The sequence below is a fragment of the Lycorma delicatula genome, chromosome 5 (assembly GCF_047948215.1).
Source record: "Lycorma delicatula isolate Av1 chromosome 5, ASM4794821v1, whole genome shotgun sequence".
NCBI classification, from domain to species: Eukaryota; Metazoa; Arthropoda; class Insecta; order Hemiptera; family Fulgoridae; genus Lycorma; species Lycorma delicatula.
The window spans coordinates 5,175,033-5,196,637 of record NC_134459.1 but is presented as its reverse complement, the minus strand read 5'-3'; the positions used below and the strand labels follow the sequence as shown (position 1 = coordinate 5,196,637).

At 30.8% G+C, this 21,605-nt stretch overlaps 1 protein-coding gene across 4 annotated transcripts in view; it reads right to left on the bottom strand.

The window, feature by feature from the left end:
* Positions 1-6,869: 6,869 nt before the first annotated feature.
* Positions 6,870-21,605, bottom strand: part of LOC142324682 (transcriptional adapter 2b-like) — an 83,092-nt gene continuing 68,356 nt past the window's right edge. For 2 of the 4 annotated variants that reach the window (XM_075365569.1, XM_075365570.1), the window contains 3 exons: positions 16,735-16,870; positions 13,704-13,766; positions 6,870-7,291 (listed from right to left, as the gene is read on the bottom strand). In XM_075365569.1, the coding sequence (XP_075221684.1) occupies positions 7,205-7,291; positions 13,704-13,766; positions 16,735-16,870 (286 nt within the window). In that variant the 3' untranslated portion in view covers positions 6,870-7,204. The remainder of the gene's footprint in view (positions 7,292-13,703; positions 13,767-16,734; positions 16,871-21,605) is intronic. The other 2 variants (XR_012756352.1, XR_012756353.1) reach the window with 1 other exon arrangement.

Below are 21,605 nucleotides of genomic sequence, written 5' to 3'. Positions count from 1 at the left end.
TCCATATAATAATAAATTATTTATTGATCTCTCATAATTCAATCTACAAAAAAATAATTTAAAATACATTTTAAGTGATTACTGTATAATGTATAATCAATGTGTTAAAAAAATAGTGAAAAAATGGTAATAGGTTAGTAGTTGGGGCACTTTTTTCAGATTAAGCAGATTTATTTAATATATAGCAAGGTAATTTGAGATTTTACTCTGTAAAAATTTTTTATGTAATATTAATATTGTAAAATTTTATGTAATAGTTTACTTTTTTCGTGTTGCAATTTTTAACTTAGCTACATTACAGCAGGGGTGCAGAAAATAGTTTTAGCAGAGCAAATTTTCTCAATTGCAGTTTGCAATATTATCGGCATTCACATAAAACTAATATTGTAACTTCCTGTTCAATAAGTACTTAAAGAAGCCTCTACATTAGATATTGATTTGAAAGAAAAAAAAAAACTTGATATTTGTGCAAATTCTGTTAGCTTTGCCTGTGTTGTGTTGGTAATGTGTGTGACTAATTCTGATTGTTAGATGTTCTTCCAGCTTCCGCCAGTTAATACAGATTACTATACATGTAATGTGCAATTTATTTTTATGAAAATAATGGAAATTTGATTTTGAAAACAACCTTAAGTAAATTTACTTAGGTAAAATTGATTTTTGCTCAAAAATAAAACTTCAAGTATCCATCAAGATCTCAAATATTTAACAAAATATCAAGAACTGATACGTACTTACATATACATGCTATTATTCTTTTTACATTTTTTCTGTCTAGTTCTTTGTCTACAGGTTTTTTGGAAAATTATCATTCAGAAATGATAAGTCTTCCCTTAACTTGATGAAGCCTTAGAGGTCGATAACCATAGAGGTTTTGTAAACCTTAAGCCTAGAGGCAGCTGAATATCTGGTAAAATGTATTTTCCTCCTTGAAAATATAGCTTCTTTCAGTAGAGGCTTTGTGTACAGGAGGCCCATTCCAAGAAACAAAAGCTTCATCAAACAGGCTGTCAAATTTAATATTCTTGTTATGAAGGTGTTTCCAACTGACTCATACACTGTTTCACTACAAACTTTCAAACACGAAAATTATTTCAGGTATTTGATCATATGAGGTGTGCAAAAAAAGTAATGAGGTTGGTAACACTGCGAGCGATCTGGAACGTTGTGTCTACCGGTCTGTGTTAGACCGGTTTGTTCATCCCTTCCACATGCTCAGTACGAGTTTCAACTCCGTTCAAACACATTATTTTTGGTGGCGCCATCAGTGAAGTGTTTTTGTTGTGAGTTATGAAAATTGAGCATTGGAATTTAGAGCGACGTTGTGCAATCAAGTTTTGTGTTAAACTAGGAGAATCCATGAGTGTAAAGTTGAAACAGGCCTATGGTGAACAATGCTTATCACAATGCTTGAGCACAAGTTTTCTGCCAGCGCAAATCATTTTTGGAAGGCCGAGAACACGTTGAAGATCAACTTCACTCAGGGAGACCTTCAACTTCAAAATCTGACGAAAACGTTGAGCATGTGATGGTTCTTGTGAGATCAGACTGTCGTTTAACAATAATGCAAATGAGTGAACAGTTAAATTTCAACACTTTCACTGTACATCAAATTTTGACAAGACAATTTGAACATGCGAAAGGTTTGTGCGAAATTGGTGCCAAAAAATCTCACAACGGAACAGAAGGACAATCGAAGGAACATGTGCGTTGATCTTCTTGAGGATTGATAATGACCAAGAATTCTTCAATCGTGTGATCACAGGTGATGAATCCTGAATATTTGAGTACGATCCTGAAACAAAGCGAAGAGTGGCACACTCAGTCATCTCCTCGACCGAAAAAATGTCGAATGAGGAGATCAAAGATCAAAACCATGCTGATTTGCTTTTTTGACAGTAGGGGTATCGTGCACAAAGAATTTGTTCTTCCAGGACAAACTGTCAACCAAGTGTTTTACAAAGGTGTCCTTGAAAGACTCAGGAAAAGAGTGATTCGCCAGACATTGCAGACAAGTGAATGCTTCATGACAATGCCCCGTGTCACACGGCCATTTCCATCAGGGAATTTTTGACCTCAACCCCCTATTCACCTGATTTGAGTCCTTGTGACTTTTTCCTTTTTCCGAAATTGAAACATGTCTTAAAAGGACGTCATTTTGAAACTCTGGAGAACATTCAAAAGACTGTGACCGACCAGTTAAAAGCCCTACCAGTTGAAGCCTTCCAGTGCTGTTACGAGGAGTGGGAACAACTCCAACGGTGTGTAGCTGCCCAAGGGAACTACTTTGAAGGGGATAATATTGTTGTTTGAATAAAATAAAAACTTTGGTAAGTAAAAGGTCGGTCTCATTACTTTTCTCACACACCTTGTATACCTCACAGTTTGTAAATGCCTACAGAATAAATCTGTTGTCCTGGTCAAGCAGAGATGGCTTCTTAAGTTGACCTTTTGATGAATTTGAGAGAAAATATCTTTAAAGTAATCAAATTGTAAAAAATTTGCTTTTTAATGTTTTTGGCTGTTTTAATAGGACTTCATGATTAAAGGTACATTCTCTATTTTTATTGATCCATTCAATAAGTTTGGATAATACATTGGCCAATTTCATATCCAGTTTCTTCTAAAAGAGTGCTACTAAAACACAGTCGCATATCTTTCACGATACTTGGTTCAATTCTATTTTCCAGATTCCCTAGAATCAGCGCACACAGGTTTTCTAGATTTTCTCTTGCTCTTTTAAATTGATGTCCAATTAAGACTGTTTGTTGACAATCATTCTCTTCATCCTGCAACTCTTGGTCTCTTTTTGTTTGGGTTCGACTGGATGTATCGCAGCTTTCTTTCATTAGTAGACGGTTTTTAAACACATTGTTTTGCAAACAGTTCAATGCTTTGAATAGAAGTGGAAAATTTTGCCCTGTTAGCTTTCCACTGTTCAATTCAGTTTTCATGTTTTGAAGTCTGGTTTTTAGCAAACCATAATAATCAAAAACAGTCCAAATACAGATCTTGGACACTTTGAGCTGTACAACTGAACTTTGTCAGTTCTTCAAGAACATAAATTTTTCCAAGAAGTTGATAAATAAAGTCAGGATTTGAAAATTGCTTTAAATTCCTTGAATATTATTTTGGTTCAATGTTATTACCATTTTTTATACTCTCAGTTTTCTTCTTTTGAAGGTCTGTAAGAAATAAGGCAAAATCCCTTTCAAAGGTCTTATATACTCTTAATTCGTTTTCGACAATTTAATTTGCTGAATGATTTTGGGTTCATGAATCCAATGCCTAATTCTTCAGCTATGTTTATTAGTTCTTCAACCCGATCCCCGATTGTAACTTTTCATCAGGTTACTGAATACCTGTAGCTGACTGCTCAGCCAATTACATCTTTTTCTTTCCTGACATCATTTATTACACACTCCAATCTGTGTGATCTACATCGCAAATAGCATTAAAAAATCTAAATCAATTGTTTGACATAATTCAGAAATTTTCTTACAGAATCCTAGGTAAAAATACTGGCCATCAAATGCCATGCTGTTCAGTTGTTTGTCAATGTTTATTTTAAACTTATCTAAAGCAAATTTAATTTTTTCTGCAAGAGGAGGAGTCCCTTTATGTGAAGTGCTACAAGGGGAGATATATCAATAATAATGCAAATCTGCACTCCATTGACCAGAGTAAAAGACATGTTATTTGGTATGTTCAGTGAAACTTAATAATCTTGTCTGTTGACAGATATCAAGGGTAACTTGTTAGTGATGAGGTTTTCAGCATTCAAAAAATCAGATATTTTTTCATTCATAGTTAAAAATATATTTTGTCTGAATTCTCTTGAACGGTTAAGTTGACCAACATCTGCTTCATTCAATACATTTAAACCCAATGTTCTTTCAAAATACTTACCCCCTTGCCTTCTTTTACAACATTATATGCTGTTCTTGTGACTCTTAGTCTAATATTTTTATGATCTTTCTTCATTTCTAACGCTGTTTTTTCAAATGACTTTGAAAATTCCTAAACTGTGAACTCTCATTACTCTGCATCATGTGATATTTATTTGGAAGTGTGAATATCCCAAACTTACTGGTTTTTAGGACTGTAACATTTTTTGGGACAGCAGATCCAAAAAATTTAACATCTTCCTCCAACTGTTCAGATCTGTTGTTATAAAGGTTCAAGTTCAATACCACTTGTCACATTTAATGGTTTGAAAAATCCAGAGATGCTTTCTTGGTCATTTGTTCTGGGTTTTTCACCGATATGTTTAGATGAGATATGACTGAAAGTTTGTCTCTTCTTCCTCGCCATTCACAAAACGCACAACTGCCTTGATGTTTACTTTTGAGAGATGATACTGTGCACTTAAAAGAAATAGACTGTATTTTATAGTATTACAGTACAGGTAATAATTACAAATAAACTCTAATGATAATAGTTACACACACACTGTCAATGAAATGAAAATATATAGGTAGGTAGTACTTAATTAAAACTAAATATTTATAACATAGTATTTTACTACTTAATTCAGATTGTGACAGGTAACCTGGTGAACGTATAACCCCAACCCTCCACCCACATCTACACAATAAAAATGTAATTCTAACAAATGAGTCATCACATCATATACATTTTACTGAAAATAACTGATTTTTAATTTCGGTAAGTTAAGAAATGAAAAACATTAGTAATAACTATGTATTAAGTACTTATATAATATGGTTTATTGTGATTTAGTTATCGCTTGAATAATATCACTTGTATGAAGCTAACAAAATTTACATACCAATAACATAATAATTATTAATGCCTAAAGAAAGTATTAGAACACCAGCTGTTTGTAGCCAGTCAAGAATTAGGAAACTGCCATTCATCAACTGGCACAAAAATATTATATCGGCAGCTCAGCCGTACGATATTTTGTGTGGTTAAGATTAAATAGGTACCCTGCCATACCTGCAGCAGAAAGCAGAAATACACTTTGTGTGTGTATATGTATATATAATGTAAACAAACCGATTAGGCTGACCTTTGTTCCCATTCATTTCTTATCAGCCTGCTCTGGGCTAAACGTCCCTTAGAAGGCTAATGTTTTAACTTTTTCCCAAAATAATGATTTTCTCCTTACAAAAAAAAAAAATGGTTTGTGAATTTTTTCCCGAACCTTGTTCGGGTGTTTGAATATATTCTGCACCCTGCATTACAGGTATATAACTTTTGAAAGCACAATACATTTAATCCCAACTTAAGAAACTTGAATAAAACATTACAAAACTCAAAAAGTTAAAACAAATTACAATAAGAGATATTATTGATGAGTACTAAGTTGCTGAATCTTGTGATCAGTATAAATTAATGTAATAAAAAATATAATGGGCCAGTTTGATCCAAATCATTCTGATGAGATGAACTATGTAAAACAACTATCAGGGTGTGTGTGTGTGTGGAACCAAACAATATAAATAATACAAACAACAATAATTGTTGTGATGAAAACTTCACTGAGAGTAAAATTACAGTCACAATTTATTTTTAGAGAAACTAGCATGCAACTAATGCATGAACTACAATAAACTAGCATCAATGATTTCAAATTTTGAAGGAGCATCAGAATGTGATACTTGTTATGCCACGTAGAAATACTGCACCCAACAGTTATGTTTATGAAGTATTGGGGAAACATTAAAACTTCTTCCTGAATGTCTGCTTTTTGGCAAAACAAATTCGATAAAAAAACTGTCCTTTTTGTTGGAATGGGATAGATATGGGGTGTAATTAAAAACTGTTTTTGTACATTTAATTCTTTACCCTAACTAGTTTATATATTATGCTAATTTAATTTAATACAATCTAATAAAGAAATATTTGAAATCAATGTCTTTGGATTAATTTAATAAGACAGAAAGTTGTGTAGATAGTATTTTACTTATATGATTTATATTAATTTAGTATATGTAGCTGACCAGTTGATTAAATGAGAAATCATGATAATCCAGACTTTTGGATTATCATTATTATACAGTGCTTTAATAAACCTAATATTTTTTTAAAAACATATCCAACATTTTTTTAATGTTTTAGGACGGCTAAATATTGTTAGATTAATTAAGTGGTGAGTAGCAAAAGAAAATGCAAAGAAACTTGATATATTTCTAGTATACATGTGATTACAATTAATAACTTCATGGATTCCCCCATTTGATTGTTTCATTTAATGTGTTGAAATAATAAAATAAAATTAAAAGCACCTTGCAATGAATGAGCCGTTCTCATTAATTCAATCTGTAAGCTATTGTTATTCTAGTTGCTTTTTGTATTATTTTGATTTTCTCTTTAAAACAAATCATTCATTGACAACAGAGACAGTATGAAAATGTTTGTAAACCCTTTGAAGAGTACAGAAAGACCGTCATGTAATATTAATATACGTTCAAAACACATACTTATTACTTAACGCATTTGTAATGCAACCTAATGTTTTGTCATACAATTCATATCAGCAAGCACTCCATTCTACTGAAGAAATGTAAACTATTTGGTTTTTGGATATCTGCCAATCTTTATACAACCACAAAAACATGCGATGTATTGTTTAGATGCTAACCAAATGACAATCATATTTTCTGTATACATTCTGGTTTTTTGGCGTATTTCTAGTTAATTCTTTTAAAATTTACTATACTTTGAAGTTTCATTTTAAATATAATCAAGTTTTGGGTACATTTACAGAAGCAGATAAAATTAAAAAATTTATAAACATTAAATGAAATTTTGTTGCTTTTTTTTAACATACTTAGTTAACATTTACCAACAATGAACATATTCTTTGTTCTATAAGATTCTTGGAGAAAATAAAAAGGTTTTTTCACTCTTTTAAGGTGGCATTACATAAAATTTCATATAACTTTAAAATTATTTCATAACTTTATAAAATTTCATTAAATAACTTTTTTTTGTTATAAAAATAAAATGTCCTCATTATAATTTTTTCAGCCTAAATTTCTAATATTAAATATTTACATTACCTATTAAAAATAAACTTTTTGAAACTCTGCAAATACATTAATAAATATACAAAGCATGAATAACTACATAAATATATACATGTTTATATGATCCTGAGGTATGATAAATCAATTCTTCCTTGATTAATATCCTGTATTACTTTTCAATTCAAAAGAAGTAATATTAACAGTAATTAACCAACTGCTGCAAACCAGCCGCTTTGCATTATATGATTTAAAACTTGTTCTTCTGCTGGGGTTTCAACTTTTTCAGTAGGGTCCTATAACAATAAAATTCAAAAGTGATTAGCTTTAATATTTTCACACCAATTAAGACTAATTAAATTAATATGAACACTTTTAATCTTTAAAAATTACTAGCTGGTCATGGTCTGCTTCACTTGGCTGACCATTTAGCCCCCTGGTTCCCTGACATGTTCGTTATCTTTACGGTTGTGAGAATTATAAATATTTTACAAATATTCATTAAAGAAAAAATAATTAGTTATTCTAATTCATTATATTTCTGTGGCCAGGGTGACAGAAATATAATGAAATTAATTTTTGTTTCTTTAATGAATATCTTCAATTGACAACTTCATACCCAAGGGGGCTAGGCTAGGGCCTCGATTATGACGTAAAACCTTCCCTGGGATAACAAATGCAACCTGAAAATTTGAAAGTAATCGGTTTGTTGGTTTGTGCGTGATGCTGCTGGAAAACAGACTGATCCATCAACATTCACATTTGTATACAGTCAAAAGTATGAAACCTCCTCAACAACTTTAAAACCATTCCAGATAAAATACTGTAACTTTCAGGACAAGGTATCGGTCAACTACTTTACCTTTTGACAAGATTTAGAATTTCAACCTTCTTGGTGGGTGACCCAGAGGTTGTAATTCAAATTTTTAAATGATAACATCCTATATGTGATAAATTACATAAAAGGTTTAGTTTTTGAACATGGCACCGTTTGGTATAATAACTATTATATATAATTTTAAAAACAGCTTACCAAATTCTAATTTGATTTCCTCGAGCGCTTTCGGCTATTCTGCCATCTTCAAGAGGAGTATAATAATAGTTACCATTTTTTCAACTAATTGACATTTTGTTAAAATTTGTGAAAAGTTAAAGTTTTAAGTCTAAGTGACTACATCTGCATTGTAATAGTTTCTCAATTGTTATCTATACATTGTCTCTTTAATACAAGAAAAATCATATAGATAAAAAGTTGATATGATGTCTGTATCCAAAATGGCAGCAGCATAAAGTTTGGATTTGGAAAAAATTAAGTTGATAATTTAAGGAACTGTCATTGAATATAAATAAAATTTATAAAAATTTGATTAAATGGATATTATTGAATAAATTTATTAAAAAAAAAAAATTATTAAGCAGAAGAATGTTTGCTTATTTACTCTACATTTTTTTTTTTAATCAATGTTCAAGACGCCCTCCTACTGTTGTTTGACAGCATGCCAGTCAGTTGTAAAAGGATAATACTGCATTATTGCATAATTCCCTAGTAACATATAGTGCTGATTCTCGAATTCTATGTTGTAAATCACTGATATCCTGGGTTTATTATGATAATCAATACTTTTTAAGCAGTCTGTTACCACATATATGCTGAATTTAATATAGGCGGACAGCAATGGTAGCAGCTCAGATGTCAACAGGAGCATAGTACACGTACGCGCTGGTACAAGCGTCACTCCCACCGCACAGTTCTCCCACCATAGCAGCACTGCGGCCCCACCACTCTCAGGCTCCAATAAAAGGTCATGCACGAAAGTGAATTTTCAATTCATTGTCAACCACCACCTGGAGAAGACCAAGAAGAAGAAAAAGAAGGTGGAGTGGAAGAAACAGAAGTTCCCTGGCTGCCTCAATGTGGGACCTCCTGGCAGATGCCAAAATCCCCATCAGAACAGCAGGCTTGGCCAACCCACCACTCCAGCTCTCCAGGCTTCAATAGCCCTGGCTAGTGGACTCAGCAGCAGGAACTGGCTCAGTGTGGGATTGCTTTGAGAGACATCGGCAAACTATGACTAATGCTGAGGTGGTTCTCCCCAAGTGGTGGGGGGGTGCTGCAGGGCTCTGGGGGCCACTACTGCCATGCTGTAGTGGGGGACTCAATTGTTGCTTGACGCTGAGAGGAAGCTTGGTCTGATTTTAATGGACGAGCCGCAACTCCCTGACTACAGCCAAGTCGACTTAGCTGGAGACCAGCTTCCGGACCCAACACCTCTTCGCAGAGGTAACTCAAAAAATAGCTCTTTTCAGGGCTATCACATGGTTATAAATTACAACGAGCTGTCAAAGCCAATTGACAAAAATGGCTATTTTCAGGGCTACCACAAGGTTATTAATTATAACGAATCGTCGAAGCCAATTGATGACAACAACAGCAGGGCTGTTGTCACTGTTATACAGTGCCTTGTGCCGTTGAAGCCATTCGGTGAGATGCCTCATAGAAAGTAACCTGATGGTGACAAGTCGGGTGAACTTGTGGCCATTCTATTTGACCCCTCCATCCATCCAATCTTCCAGGAAAAATGCATTTAAAATTTCATGTAACTGAAGACCAAAATGAGGTGGGGAACCATCTTGTTGAAAAAAAAATGTTCTGGAAGTTGTGGCGAATGTTTGGAATGATATAATTGAGAAGAAAAGCATCACATTTCACTACATTAAAATTTCAATCAATAAATATGGGGCCCTATCAATCATCCACCAACAATACCTGCCCACACATTTACATTGACTGGATACTGTGCATGTGCCTCACGATACCAGTGTATATTAATATCAATCCAGTATCGACAATTATGGTGATTTAGATTGCCATTAAAAAAAAAAAAATTCACAGAATTCCAGTTTTCAATTGTAATCATCTTCATTAGATTCTTGCACCAGGTGAATTTGAAGTGTTTGAAATTTTCTCTTATTAATTTTTGAGTCACTGAACTTTGGCTAATGTTATGTTTCTTACTGCTGTTTGAGTCGAGAAACAAGGATTCTCAATAAATTCTAGCATATTCTTTAACCAATTTGTTATTATTTGTTCCAGATTTACGCTTCCCTGGTTTTCCCCTACTAGTAATGTTACCTGTTTCTTCAAATCATTTGATGGTTTTTGACACTGTATCTTTTTAAACAGGATATCAATTATTAAGCTGCATTCAAAAATTCACAAACTTCACTATACGATCTAACTCTATCACCAAAGCCCCTCATCAAAAGTGTGACCCTCTGCTATTCATTAAGTGTCACTTATGAAATTAAACAGTTTGCTGCTTTGTTACCTTTTCTTTTATTTCTGAATCTATAAAGATAGTACTTTGCAGTATACCTACTATTTTATTTTATAATTACTACATAGACATTTCCATCACCATAATCACAGTTCTTTTACATAACTTTTAATTGCTGTGATGAAACAAATATAATGGTAAAATCATTGTTACAATAATTCTAAGAGAATGGGAATTCTCCTTAAACACACTAGCATTCACAAACACTTTCAGATCTCATTACTTTGTAACATCATAAAAACATTAAATACTTTTTATTTTACTATTTTCAGAATAATAAGCTGGCAAATATAAAGAAAATCCTAATTTCTTTATTAAGATTCATAAAGGCTTTAAAAAAAATTTATTCAGTTAACAGCTTACAGTATATTGATATAGGAGCATTCTTTTGCTTATGCTAAATTTCCAACGCGGGGTTTTTCCGATCTAGTTAATTTGTTTTCCCTGGTATTTCCTTCCTCTATAATTTTATAACATTCTGAGGATGATACTTAAAATAAAAACTGTTCCTATAGCGAGTCTGGATTAAAAACTAAACAGGAAATGCTTCATGAAAGTAACCTTTTCATTCTTAACTAACAATTGTTCATAAACAAATTTTAACTCAAGATTAAAAAAAGGAAAATATAAGTTACAATTGAAACAACTTCCATCTTTTATATTGTAATGTATTATTTTTCAAAACTTATTTTATCAGTATTGTTAAATTATCATTACTGTAAATATCTTTTACATCAAAAAAATTATACACAGTAGTCTTCTACTAAAAAATATGTACAAATTGTCACTTTATAATTTCAAAATATAAAAACACTATTGCAGGGCAGTAGAGTTATTTCACAAAAATCACGTGAATAGATAAGTCAATATGTAAAATTGCAAAATGAGATCTTCTAATTTTTTTGAGACTTGCGCAGTTGAAGCAAGCAAACATTGTGGTAGACTAAAAAGTGACTTATTGATGGGTAAGACAACAAAAGATGATACAAGCGTAAGCATATATCCTAAATTATCTTTTCAGCAGTAAGATATTACGATAAATTTTAAAAAAAACATTATTTCACTGGATGTTACAAGAGAAAAAAAGTGATCCTTTATTTTCTACTAGAGAATCTAAAACTTCTCTTATTTATATTTTTTTATTTTGAAAACACTCAAGTAAAAATATTTAATATTATTGTTATTACAACATATGTAAACTGAAAGAACGTTGTGAATGATGTTACTTTGGTTAGAATTATTGGACATCAGAATATATTATATGATTATTTTACAACAATACTCTAAATTCAAGATGCCTAAAATAATTTATTACGTTGTTACAGTTCCATTTATAATATTTAGGTGACAAAGTCTTCTTCCAATTTTTAATAGAGTATAATACATCCTCAAGGGTCACAATTTAACTATAGTAGGCGTAAAATTTAACTACGGAATATACTGTAAATATATTAAATCACCATATGCCACAAATAAAAATTTTTTTTAACATTTTTTTCAAAATTAATTTAAGAAATTCTTTTACAAATCAAAACAAAAGATTTTAAAACCATCTTGTCAATGAGAAGTCTCACATTATGCGATCAATCTTTCAGCGATGATATATGGCAAATCAAAATGTCTCTTATTTACACATCTGAAAATATACATGGAAAAACATAGGAGGTTAATTCAGAAATAATTTTCATAACAGTATTTATGGAATGCATACAATAAGTATTTATTAATATATTATATTATCTATGATAATTTATCTTAAAACATTATTAATTAATTTGTTATTTCACGGTATATCAAGAGTGATTATAATTACATTTATCACATCAAAAATGAAACATTTTATCAGCAGTTCTTGAACATATATTTTAATGCATAACTAAACTTTATTGTGTAAGACAATGAATAGATTGTTCTTCAGAAAAAAATAATGCATTAAAAATTTATTTACAAAAACTGCAAAAATGATATTTTCTAACTTTAAATATGATTAGATTAAGAGGACATTAATAAAAAAATTAAATTTATATATTGCATATAGATTCAGCCTTATATTAATTACAACAAGCAGTAGGGCTAAACTGAACGACCTGCCTGTTGTAAATTTGGCTCTACCAAATAAGAAATGGTTTCATACAACCTACATATTATATTATATTAATAAATAAATACATATGCAACAATTCTCTGAACTGCAGTAATGTAAAATCCATGTATGATATGACATTTATAAAAGCTTATTTCTTAACATGTATCACATCTTCTCCATTAACTTAACATCACTGATCCTTAACTCTACATCATTAAAATAATATTTTTGAATATATTTTTAAATTTAAGATTCAATAACCGTTTATTTAACTTAAAGATATTGTAACAAATTTCAGATTTAGGTAAATTTAAATTATATGCAAATATATTTCTAACTGAACATGATTAATATTAGTTATTTAATTTTATTTTTAATATTTACAACAATTTATATATAACCTCAATCAATTATCTTTTCATATTAAAATCAAATTGAAAAAAAAATTATGCACACAATAATGCAGACAATAACCAGCAGCGAATAAGACCTACTAATAACCTGATTATATTTTACTACGGCTGAATCCTGTGCACATCATGGCTGTGAGGTGCAAACTTACTTTCTCTTCCTCAATAATACAAGGAACATAGTGTCATTAATTAAAATAGTATTTGAACAATTCTTTTATCCGCTTCAAAAGCAGAAATATTAATTTTTTGACTTCTTAAACCTCTAATCCAAACCCCTTTTATACAACATGACTGAAATTTTGCTAACATACTAATAACATGTGTGAGAATAATTAATTTGAGGAAAATCTTTTCATCATAAATTGCTTGAGCTTGTGATAAACTAAATGAAAAAATTAGTTACCGTTTTCTATTCTCATTTTTCACATGTAACAAAATTCATCATCATCCATCAATAACTATTATCGTGTTATTAAATAAAGCAATTTATTAATAGCTAGAAAGCGGTCGTAGTAATTTTTATTACAGGTACCGAATGTTAATTTATTAAAAAAAAAACAAGTTTTAAAATTAAACATGGACCCAAGTTTTGTAACTTCTTACAGATAAGATGTATAGGCTTAATTTGAAATCAACACACTACAGCAGCATTGAAGGCAATTTATATTCAGTCTATTCTTCTTAAATGACGTAATATTTTGAGAAACTAAAAGAAAATCTAGAGGTATTGAATCGAAGCTATTATTTTAAGCTAGCGGTGAAAGCTCAAATCCAATACATACTGAAGTTACTTTCTTGGAATTTTCCAAGAAATCCTAAATTTGACTTAAAATAAAAAGAAAACTTCAAGAATCAATAATTTTCTACTTACTGTAAGCATTAATGTTTTCATTGAAATATACTGCAATGGGGTCAGTTCCAAAGTTGTACAAAGCTGAAAAATATTTCAGAATTAGGATACTATTCACATAAGGAATGTAAAATTTTAAAACAGTGCTATTTTAATAAAAAAATTTTTTTTTAAATTGTAATTTTGTAAACTTAAAAAATAACATAAAAATTAACGCTTTAATTTTCTTTGTGTTAATTTGTTACATGAATCTCAACTTCATAAGAACACTACTGAAGAGTAAGTTGAATTATACTTACATATATGTAAAATCAATATGCCTTTTAGCAGAATTATGATGTATATAACACATTTTACTGCTAGGAAACAGTTTAATTAACTTTGAGCACTCTTACAATGAGCAGTTCTACAAAGGTCTAACATAAGGTGATCCTACAAAGGTCTAACAAAGAACTTCCAGGTTTTGAATACAATTTCATAAATGAAAAGAATAAAACATCACTTTAACGAATAGACATCAGAAAGTTCATTCCTTAAAATGTTTTTTTTTTCTTAAAGTTAATAAATACAGATGTGTGTTAATTCGTGAGTCTGCAGACATCTGAACAACATACAATTTCTGCCAACAAACTTAAACCATATGGCCCACAGTTAATTACGTTACAGTCATAGTTAACTGTGTTCTGATTATCAGAATCCATATTCTTATTCTTAAAACACATTCTCATAAAAAAAAAATCTACGTAGGTAGTATCTGAACTTCATGGTGGCCTGTTTTGAAATTGCCTTTAACACACACTGACACAATTACTGAAATAAGGTGTAGGACTATTTTATTGAAAAAAAAAAAAACCATTATCTGACTTAACACTGTTAACTGAGGAAGGTGAATAATTCTAAGGATAGACTAACAAGAGATAAATATTAAAAATTAAATAACCTTGACTGCTGGAATAAAACATTTCTGACAAAACATTTTATTCTGGTTGGTTCAATCGCAGTTTTGTATTAACTAACAAATACTCCGTTTCAATTTTGAAAATTAGAAGATTGGTTGTAAAGATATAACAGTATTTCTGAATAACTGTGATCTGTTATATCCAGAGTGTACCTGATGCATGCGGAAATTAGCCTTTAACCGACTAACTAATACTCTAATTTTGAAAATCAGATGACTGCAGATATATATATATATATAAAAGCTCCATTGCAACTCCTCCATTCTAGCCTCACATGCAGTCCCCACGGGAAGCCCATTATTTATTAAACAGAAATTTTTTACATTTATTTAATATTATTTTATTTAATGTAAATTTATTTCTGTAATTGTATTCATTCGATTGATTTAAATAATTTAATTCAAACCCAGCTAACCAGTGATCGAGGCTCACACAGTTCATTAATTAAATTCATTAAAGTTTGTGCTTCAACCAGAAAATCTTCACTACCTCATATATTTTTAATATACGTACATATTAGGTGTGGCTATTAAATAATGAGACTAATGCTGTAAAAATTATTTAATTAATTAATTTAAAATTTATACATATTTGGTTATTATCCCCTTCAATATACACCCCTCCTCTATCCCTACAATGCTCCATGCCTACACACACCCTAAAATCATAATACTCCTTTTAGGACAGTCATGTAAAAACACAGAACATTGGGATACTTTCCACATACAATTTTTGATTTCCTCCTAGGGAATTTCAATAAACAAAATTCCAGGAACTGGTGAATAGTTTTTATTTGTAACTATCCAAATTTGGGTGGAAAATGTTATACTAAACAATAACTAATTCAAATTATTTTATTAGCCGGTTATATGATTAACAAACATAGTGAATGAAGTTAAATATTATTCTGAAGTAAAATCACATCTTTTAAAAGCTCTTGCTTCAGTTGTTTCTGCAGTCAAAATGTCTGTCAAGATTCATGTTTCACGTTAAGATGCGAGATTTTTCTACATCAAACTCTCTTGATTACTCTTCTACGTAAAGCAATGAACATTTCTCATTACGTCAGAAATGAATCTCTTTTACTTCTGAATAACTATCGGCGATTTTTTTCTTCAATTTTATTTATGTATGGCTGTTAGTGACTTGAGTGTATGACTGCGCCTGATGGGCAAGAAATTCACTAAAAATTAATGACAGATGAAAATACCAAATCGTTATTTAGATTCTACTTGTTTGTAATTTCATTAATTTTGACACTCTAATTACTACAATACATTTAGCCAACAGCTTGGATAACCACATCAATTACTGATGCAAAAAGCCTACCAGAATCTCTTCATTGCAGATAAACATCTATTCAATTTTTTAAAAAACTTTCCATTCACAGATTGTTTCATCTTAAACGATCTATATATTGCCGGTACCATTTCTAATGAGACTGTAGATTTCATCCTCCCTACTTGCATTTACTCCTTGGATAAGATGAATTCTTTATAAAGTAATATAAAGTTATAACAGTGATAAAGAAAATGCATTATTACAAACGAAAATGTGTTCTCAATAAAAAAAACTTAGTGTTGATAGTCTCCTTACCAGATAACATAGCACCATTTACTTTCCCCCTTAAGTATTAAAATATATCATCAGTATTATCATGTGAATTTGATTTTAGCTTCTAAAGAAAAGATACATATTTTATATTTGGTAAAGATACATTAATTATTATTTTTATTATCGGCTATTACCAAAAACTATCAAAAGATTTAAATCTTAAAGTTTTAAGTCATTAAAGTTTATCTAACAGAACAAGTGAAGTTGAACAAGAAATGAACTAATTAAACTTCTCTGCCTGATCCAGATAAATTATGAATGAAATTTACATGGGCCTGTATTGCTTACCTAACAATTCAATCCATGACAGGAATACTCTGTCTCAACTCTCAAGAGTTAATTGTAATCATCCAATAATGTTGACCGCAGTTTAAACTTGTAAATCGAATGATATAATCATGTTATAGACGTTTATTGTAAATTAAGTTAAGATAATGATAAAATTTGGGGCTACCTATATTCCAATCAACACTAATTACCTGAACTTCTGTAGGAGATAATAAATGTTGACTGAGCTGGGTTGACTCAGTCGGCAATTTGTTGGATTCTACGCCGGGCGAACAATGCGTCGAGCTTTTTTTGCTGCAAGCTTGGCCTTCCTCTACGCTTTTTCCTCTGAAAAAAATCCAAATTAATACCAAATAAGACAGACTGAGATCTTTTTAACAATTATCAGCTTTTTTAAAAATTATTAGAGTGAAATATTTTTTCTTTTAATAAAATATTACATCTCAAGAAAAAATCTTCAATGGCAATACATTTCCAGATTAAATTACACCAGAAACGTTATACACGCTATACTTGAAGTAATCATTAAACAAAAATAAAATTTAATCTTTAAAAAAAAATTGTTATGTACTTCACTACATGCAATTCAAAACATTCCCTCTAGAACTGTAGATAATCACAAGATCTCGAGACCATTAAGGCAGTTTCCAAGAATCCCTCACCAACTACAAATAAGAAACATTCAGCTGCAGCATCTGTATGTGTTATAAACTGGGAGATATTTATTTAGCCATTTCAGCAGTTGTTAAGTGTGCCAACTAATCTGTGTTTGATATGACCAGAACAAGAAAAACTTAAAGCTTGTTTAACTAAGACTTCAGTACTGTATAATAGCAAACTACAGCTATCTTTTCTGAGTAAATGTATTCCTCTTTTCTTATATACAATACTAGTTGTACACCAAGTTTCGCTTGACCATTTCCAAAACAGAGATCACAGATCTTCATAAAGTTCTTGAAAAAACTTAGTTCCAAGTTTAAACCTAAGCAATGACTTAACCTTTTCCATAAGTTTTTTGAAAATCAGATATGCTTTTTGTACATGAAGCGGATAAAAGAAAGGAAAGAGATTCAATCATTTGAAATGAACAAACATTTATTCTTACAATAAGTCTATTCTAATATTCATTGGAAATTGTAGTAACGGTGCTGTAATATTTCATTTTAAAATAAATTACCTCCAATTTTCTGTTTTAAACACAACTATTTAAAACACAGTTCAAATTTTATATTATAAAATTATAATAAATAGCTATTATAATAAATAGAAAAATAAAAAATATAACTACATATGGTTTTAAGAGAATTTCCATATTACAAAACCTAACAAATTTTGAATTTTCACGAATAAGATAAACTCTTTTCAAATCTACGAATACCAGTTACAAATGTATTAGATGAATTTTCAAAATATCTATTAGTGAAGTACACACTACCAAACATTGTGATTTATTGAATCCTGCCATCAAAAAACATAATTTTCTATCTCCTTTTACTTCATAATGAATATTTTGCTTACTCTTTAAGTAGATGTGCCCAATAAATGTTGCAGGCCTGTATAATCCTCTATCATGAGCAGAATAGTAATAAGCAGAAAATTTCAAATTTGTTAAAAAAATATTTTATAAAAAAGACATTCAACTTTTAAGCCAATAACATGTAATTGCAATCAAATGTTTATGTAAATGACACTGATGTGATAACATGCTAGAAAAAACTGTTTCATTAAACACATTAAAAATAGATAAGCCATTCTTATAAGCTTGTCAAAGTGAAGACAGAATTTTTACATTAAAGTGACTAGGAAGAAAACAGAAATGTTTTTGAGACAGCTGTAATTAGTTACGGCTTGCAAGAAGGAAGGAGTCAAATCATCATTGGCCCAGCTCTGTCATTTCAGCAGCAAAAAGCGATTGTTCAACAAGTAGCATTGTATTTCCTTGACTGAGAACTCACAGTTTCTCAATAATTTTATCATAAAAACAATAAAAATTCCTCCAAAACACACACACACACACAAAATAATTTCCAGTGTTTATTAAAATAATGTGTTGTTGTTTGTGACAACAGCTGGGAATTTAAAAATTCTCTCATTTAATGTAACTATACTATAAATATGACAAAGATGTCATTTGTTTTTTTTTTTTTTTACAGATATGGCTATAAAAATAAGCTTCCTGCCACTATTTTTACTGAAGTTTGGGAGAAACTGACAAAATTTTCTTTCATTAGTCATGAATGGTTGTAGGTTTGATATCAGAATTCTGATGTTCACATACATTGCACTTTCACAAAATATCCATCTTTCCATCTTATATTTAAGGATTTCATAATTTCTTTATAAACCATTTTGTCATATCAAAAATGCATGTAAAAAATTAACAGTGCAAAATCTAACAATTTCAATAACATAAGATTAATATAGTATTTTTTTAAAGTTTTTTAAAAAAAATTGTTAGAAACATTTCCACAGCATAATTTCTTATGCAAATGAAAATTTTTCATAGGGGTATTTTTTTTTTGTCTCAGTCATTTGACTGATTTGATGCAGCTCTCCAAGATTCCCTATCTAGTGCTAGTCATTTCATTTTGGTATACCCCCTACATCCTACATCTCTAACAATTTGTTTTACATATTCCAAACGTTGCCTGCCTGCCCAATTTTTCCCTTCTACCTGTCCCTCCAATATTAAAGCGACTATTCCAGGATACCCTAATATGTGTCTGTCTCTTCTTTTAACTATATTATATTATTTCCTTTTTAACATTCTCCCATTCTTCTTCTACATATTCTACCTTATCTTTTTTACTCAGACGTCTTGCGATGTCCTAAAAAAAAAAAAAAAGTAAATAAAAGTCTTCTTTAGCTCCTCTTCCTGAAGCTTCTCTAAATTCCATCTATTCATCTGACACATTTTCATCAGGTTTTTAAACCCCAATCTACATTTCATTACAACCAAATTATGGTTGCTATCAATGTCTGCTCCAGGGTGAGCTTTGCAATCGACGAGTTGATTTCTAAATCTTTGCTTACCCATGATATAATCTATCTGATACCTTGCAGTATCATGGCTTTTTCCATGTATATATTCTTCTATTATGATTTTTAAACTGAGTGTTGGCAATTACTAAATTATACTTCATACAAAACTCTATAAGTAGGTTCCCTCTTTCATTCCTTTTGTCCAGCCCATATTCACCCACAATATTTTCTTTCTTGCCTTTTCCAATGCTTGCATTCCAATCTCCAACTATTATTAAATTTTCACCCACTTTTATGTGTTTAATTGCTTTGTCAATTTCTTCATATACACACTCTACGTCATCATCATCATATGCACTTGTAGGCATATAGACATTAACAATGGTTGTCGGTTTAGGTTTTGATTTTATCCTTATTACAATGATTTAATCGCTATGCATTTTGAAATACTCTACTCTCTTCCCTATCTTCTTGTTCATTATGAAACCTACTCCTGCCTGTCCATTATTTGAAGCTGAGTTAATTATTCTAAAATCACCTGACCAAAAGTCGTTTTCCTCTTCCCACTGAACCTCACTAATTTTTACCACATCTACATTTAACCTCTCCATTTCCCTATTTAAATTTTCTAATCTACCAACCTTTTTTAGACTTCTAACATTCCATGCTCAGACTCATAGAATGGTATTTCTTAATTTTCTGGTGACCTCTTCCTTAGTAGTCCCCACCCAGATCCAAACAGGGGACTAGTTTACTTCCGGAATATTTTACCAAGGAAGGCACCTCCATTTTTGTTATATGAAAATGCAGAGTTACATTTTCTTGGAAAAAAAGCAGCTGTAGTTTTCACCTGCGCAGTACTTAGATTTGAGTGATGATATGACTGTTTATGTACTCCTGACCTATGCCTTTAACTACTGAAAGAGCTGCTGCCTTCTTTCAGGAATCATTCCTTAGTCTGGCTTTGAACAGATACCTCTCCAATATGGTTGCACCTTCAGTCCAGCTACTGAGTATCATTGAGCACTCAAGCCCCCTCACATTAGCAAGGTCTCACGATTCACAGAGGGAGGAATATAAAATTTAAAAGAATAATTAATTTGATAATGTCTATATAAGAATTAAGATTTGATAATGCGAGGAAGAGTTCTCATTCAATCAATCTGAACCTTAATAATATCCTGATTGTATAACAAATTGGTATGGAATAATGTTTTAAACTATTGCGATCTTCATGAACCCAATGTGGCAAGAGCAGTGATGGTTAATATAGGCAATTAAACACGAAATATCTCAAATGTTTGTATCCTTAATTCTCTCTTAAATCATGAAAAAAGTTCATTCTATTGTTTCCTTATAAGTTCATCAACAGACTGAACTTGCACTCACCTTGACCTGAACATGAATTTTAATTAAGTTAAAATTAAATGAACAGCTAAAATTCAGAATTAACATAAAACATATTTTTTTTAAGCCCACTTTCTATTAATTAATAAATAGTAAAAGTATAATCTGAAAATGCGAAGATAAAATAGAGACTCTGCTATTAGCTGGGAGAATGGAGCAAGATTTCACCACAACATTAAACATTTAATGACGGATATGAAGGCACTAATTAAAGGCAAAGATACAATATATTACATACTAATAGTTTACTGTTACAGAGGATTGATAAATAACAGAAAGCAACTAGAGTAGAATAAGATGCAGGGGAAATAAGATTTTTGAAAGGACTTAAATACAGAATAAGGAATCAAGAAATCAACAAATACTGAAATAAAGAAAGAACTATTTCATGAAAGCCAATATAAAACATAAATAAAAGGCAGGATAAGGTGGTATGGAGATGGGTAAAGGATGGCCAATTAAAGGACACCAAAGAATGATTTTAACAGGATAATACTGAGGGATTTGGAAAAAAGTGATATGGGGTTATCCCAGTAGGAAAAAGAATGTGGAGGGATAGAAATGTAGTGGCTTACAGACACCCAAACTTACAAACAATAAAATAAGAATGTATGGATTCAATAGGTAATATAAACTTTCTTTTGATCATCTCCATTAGGTGACTTGATGTTGT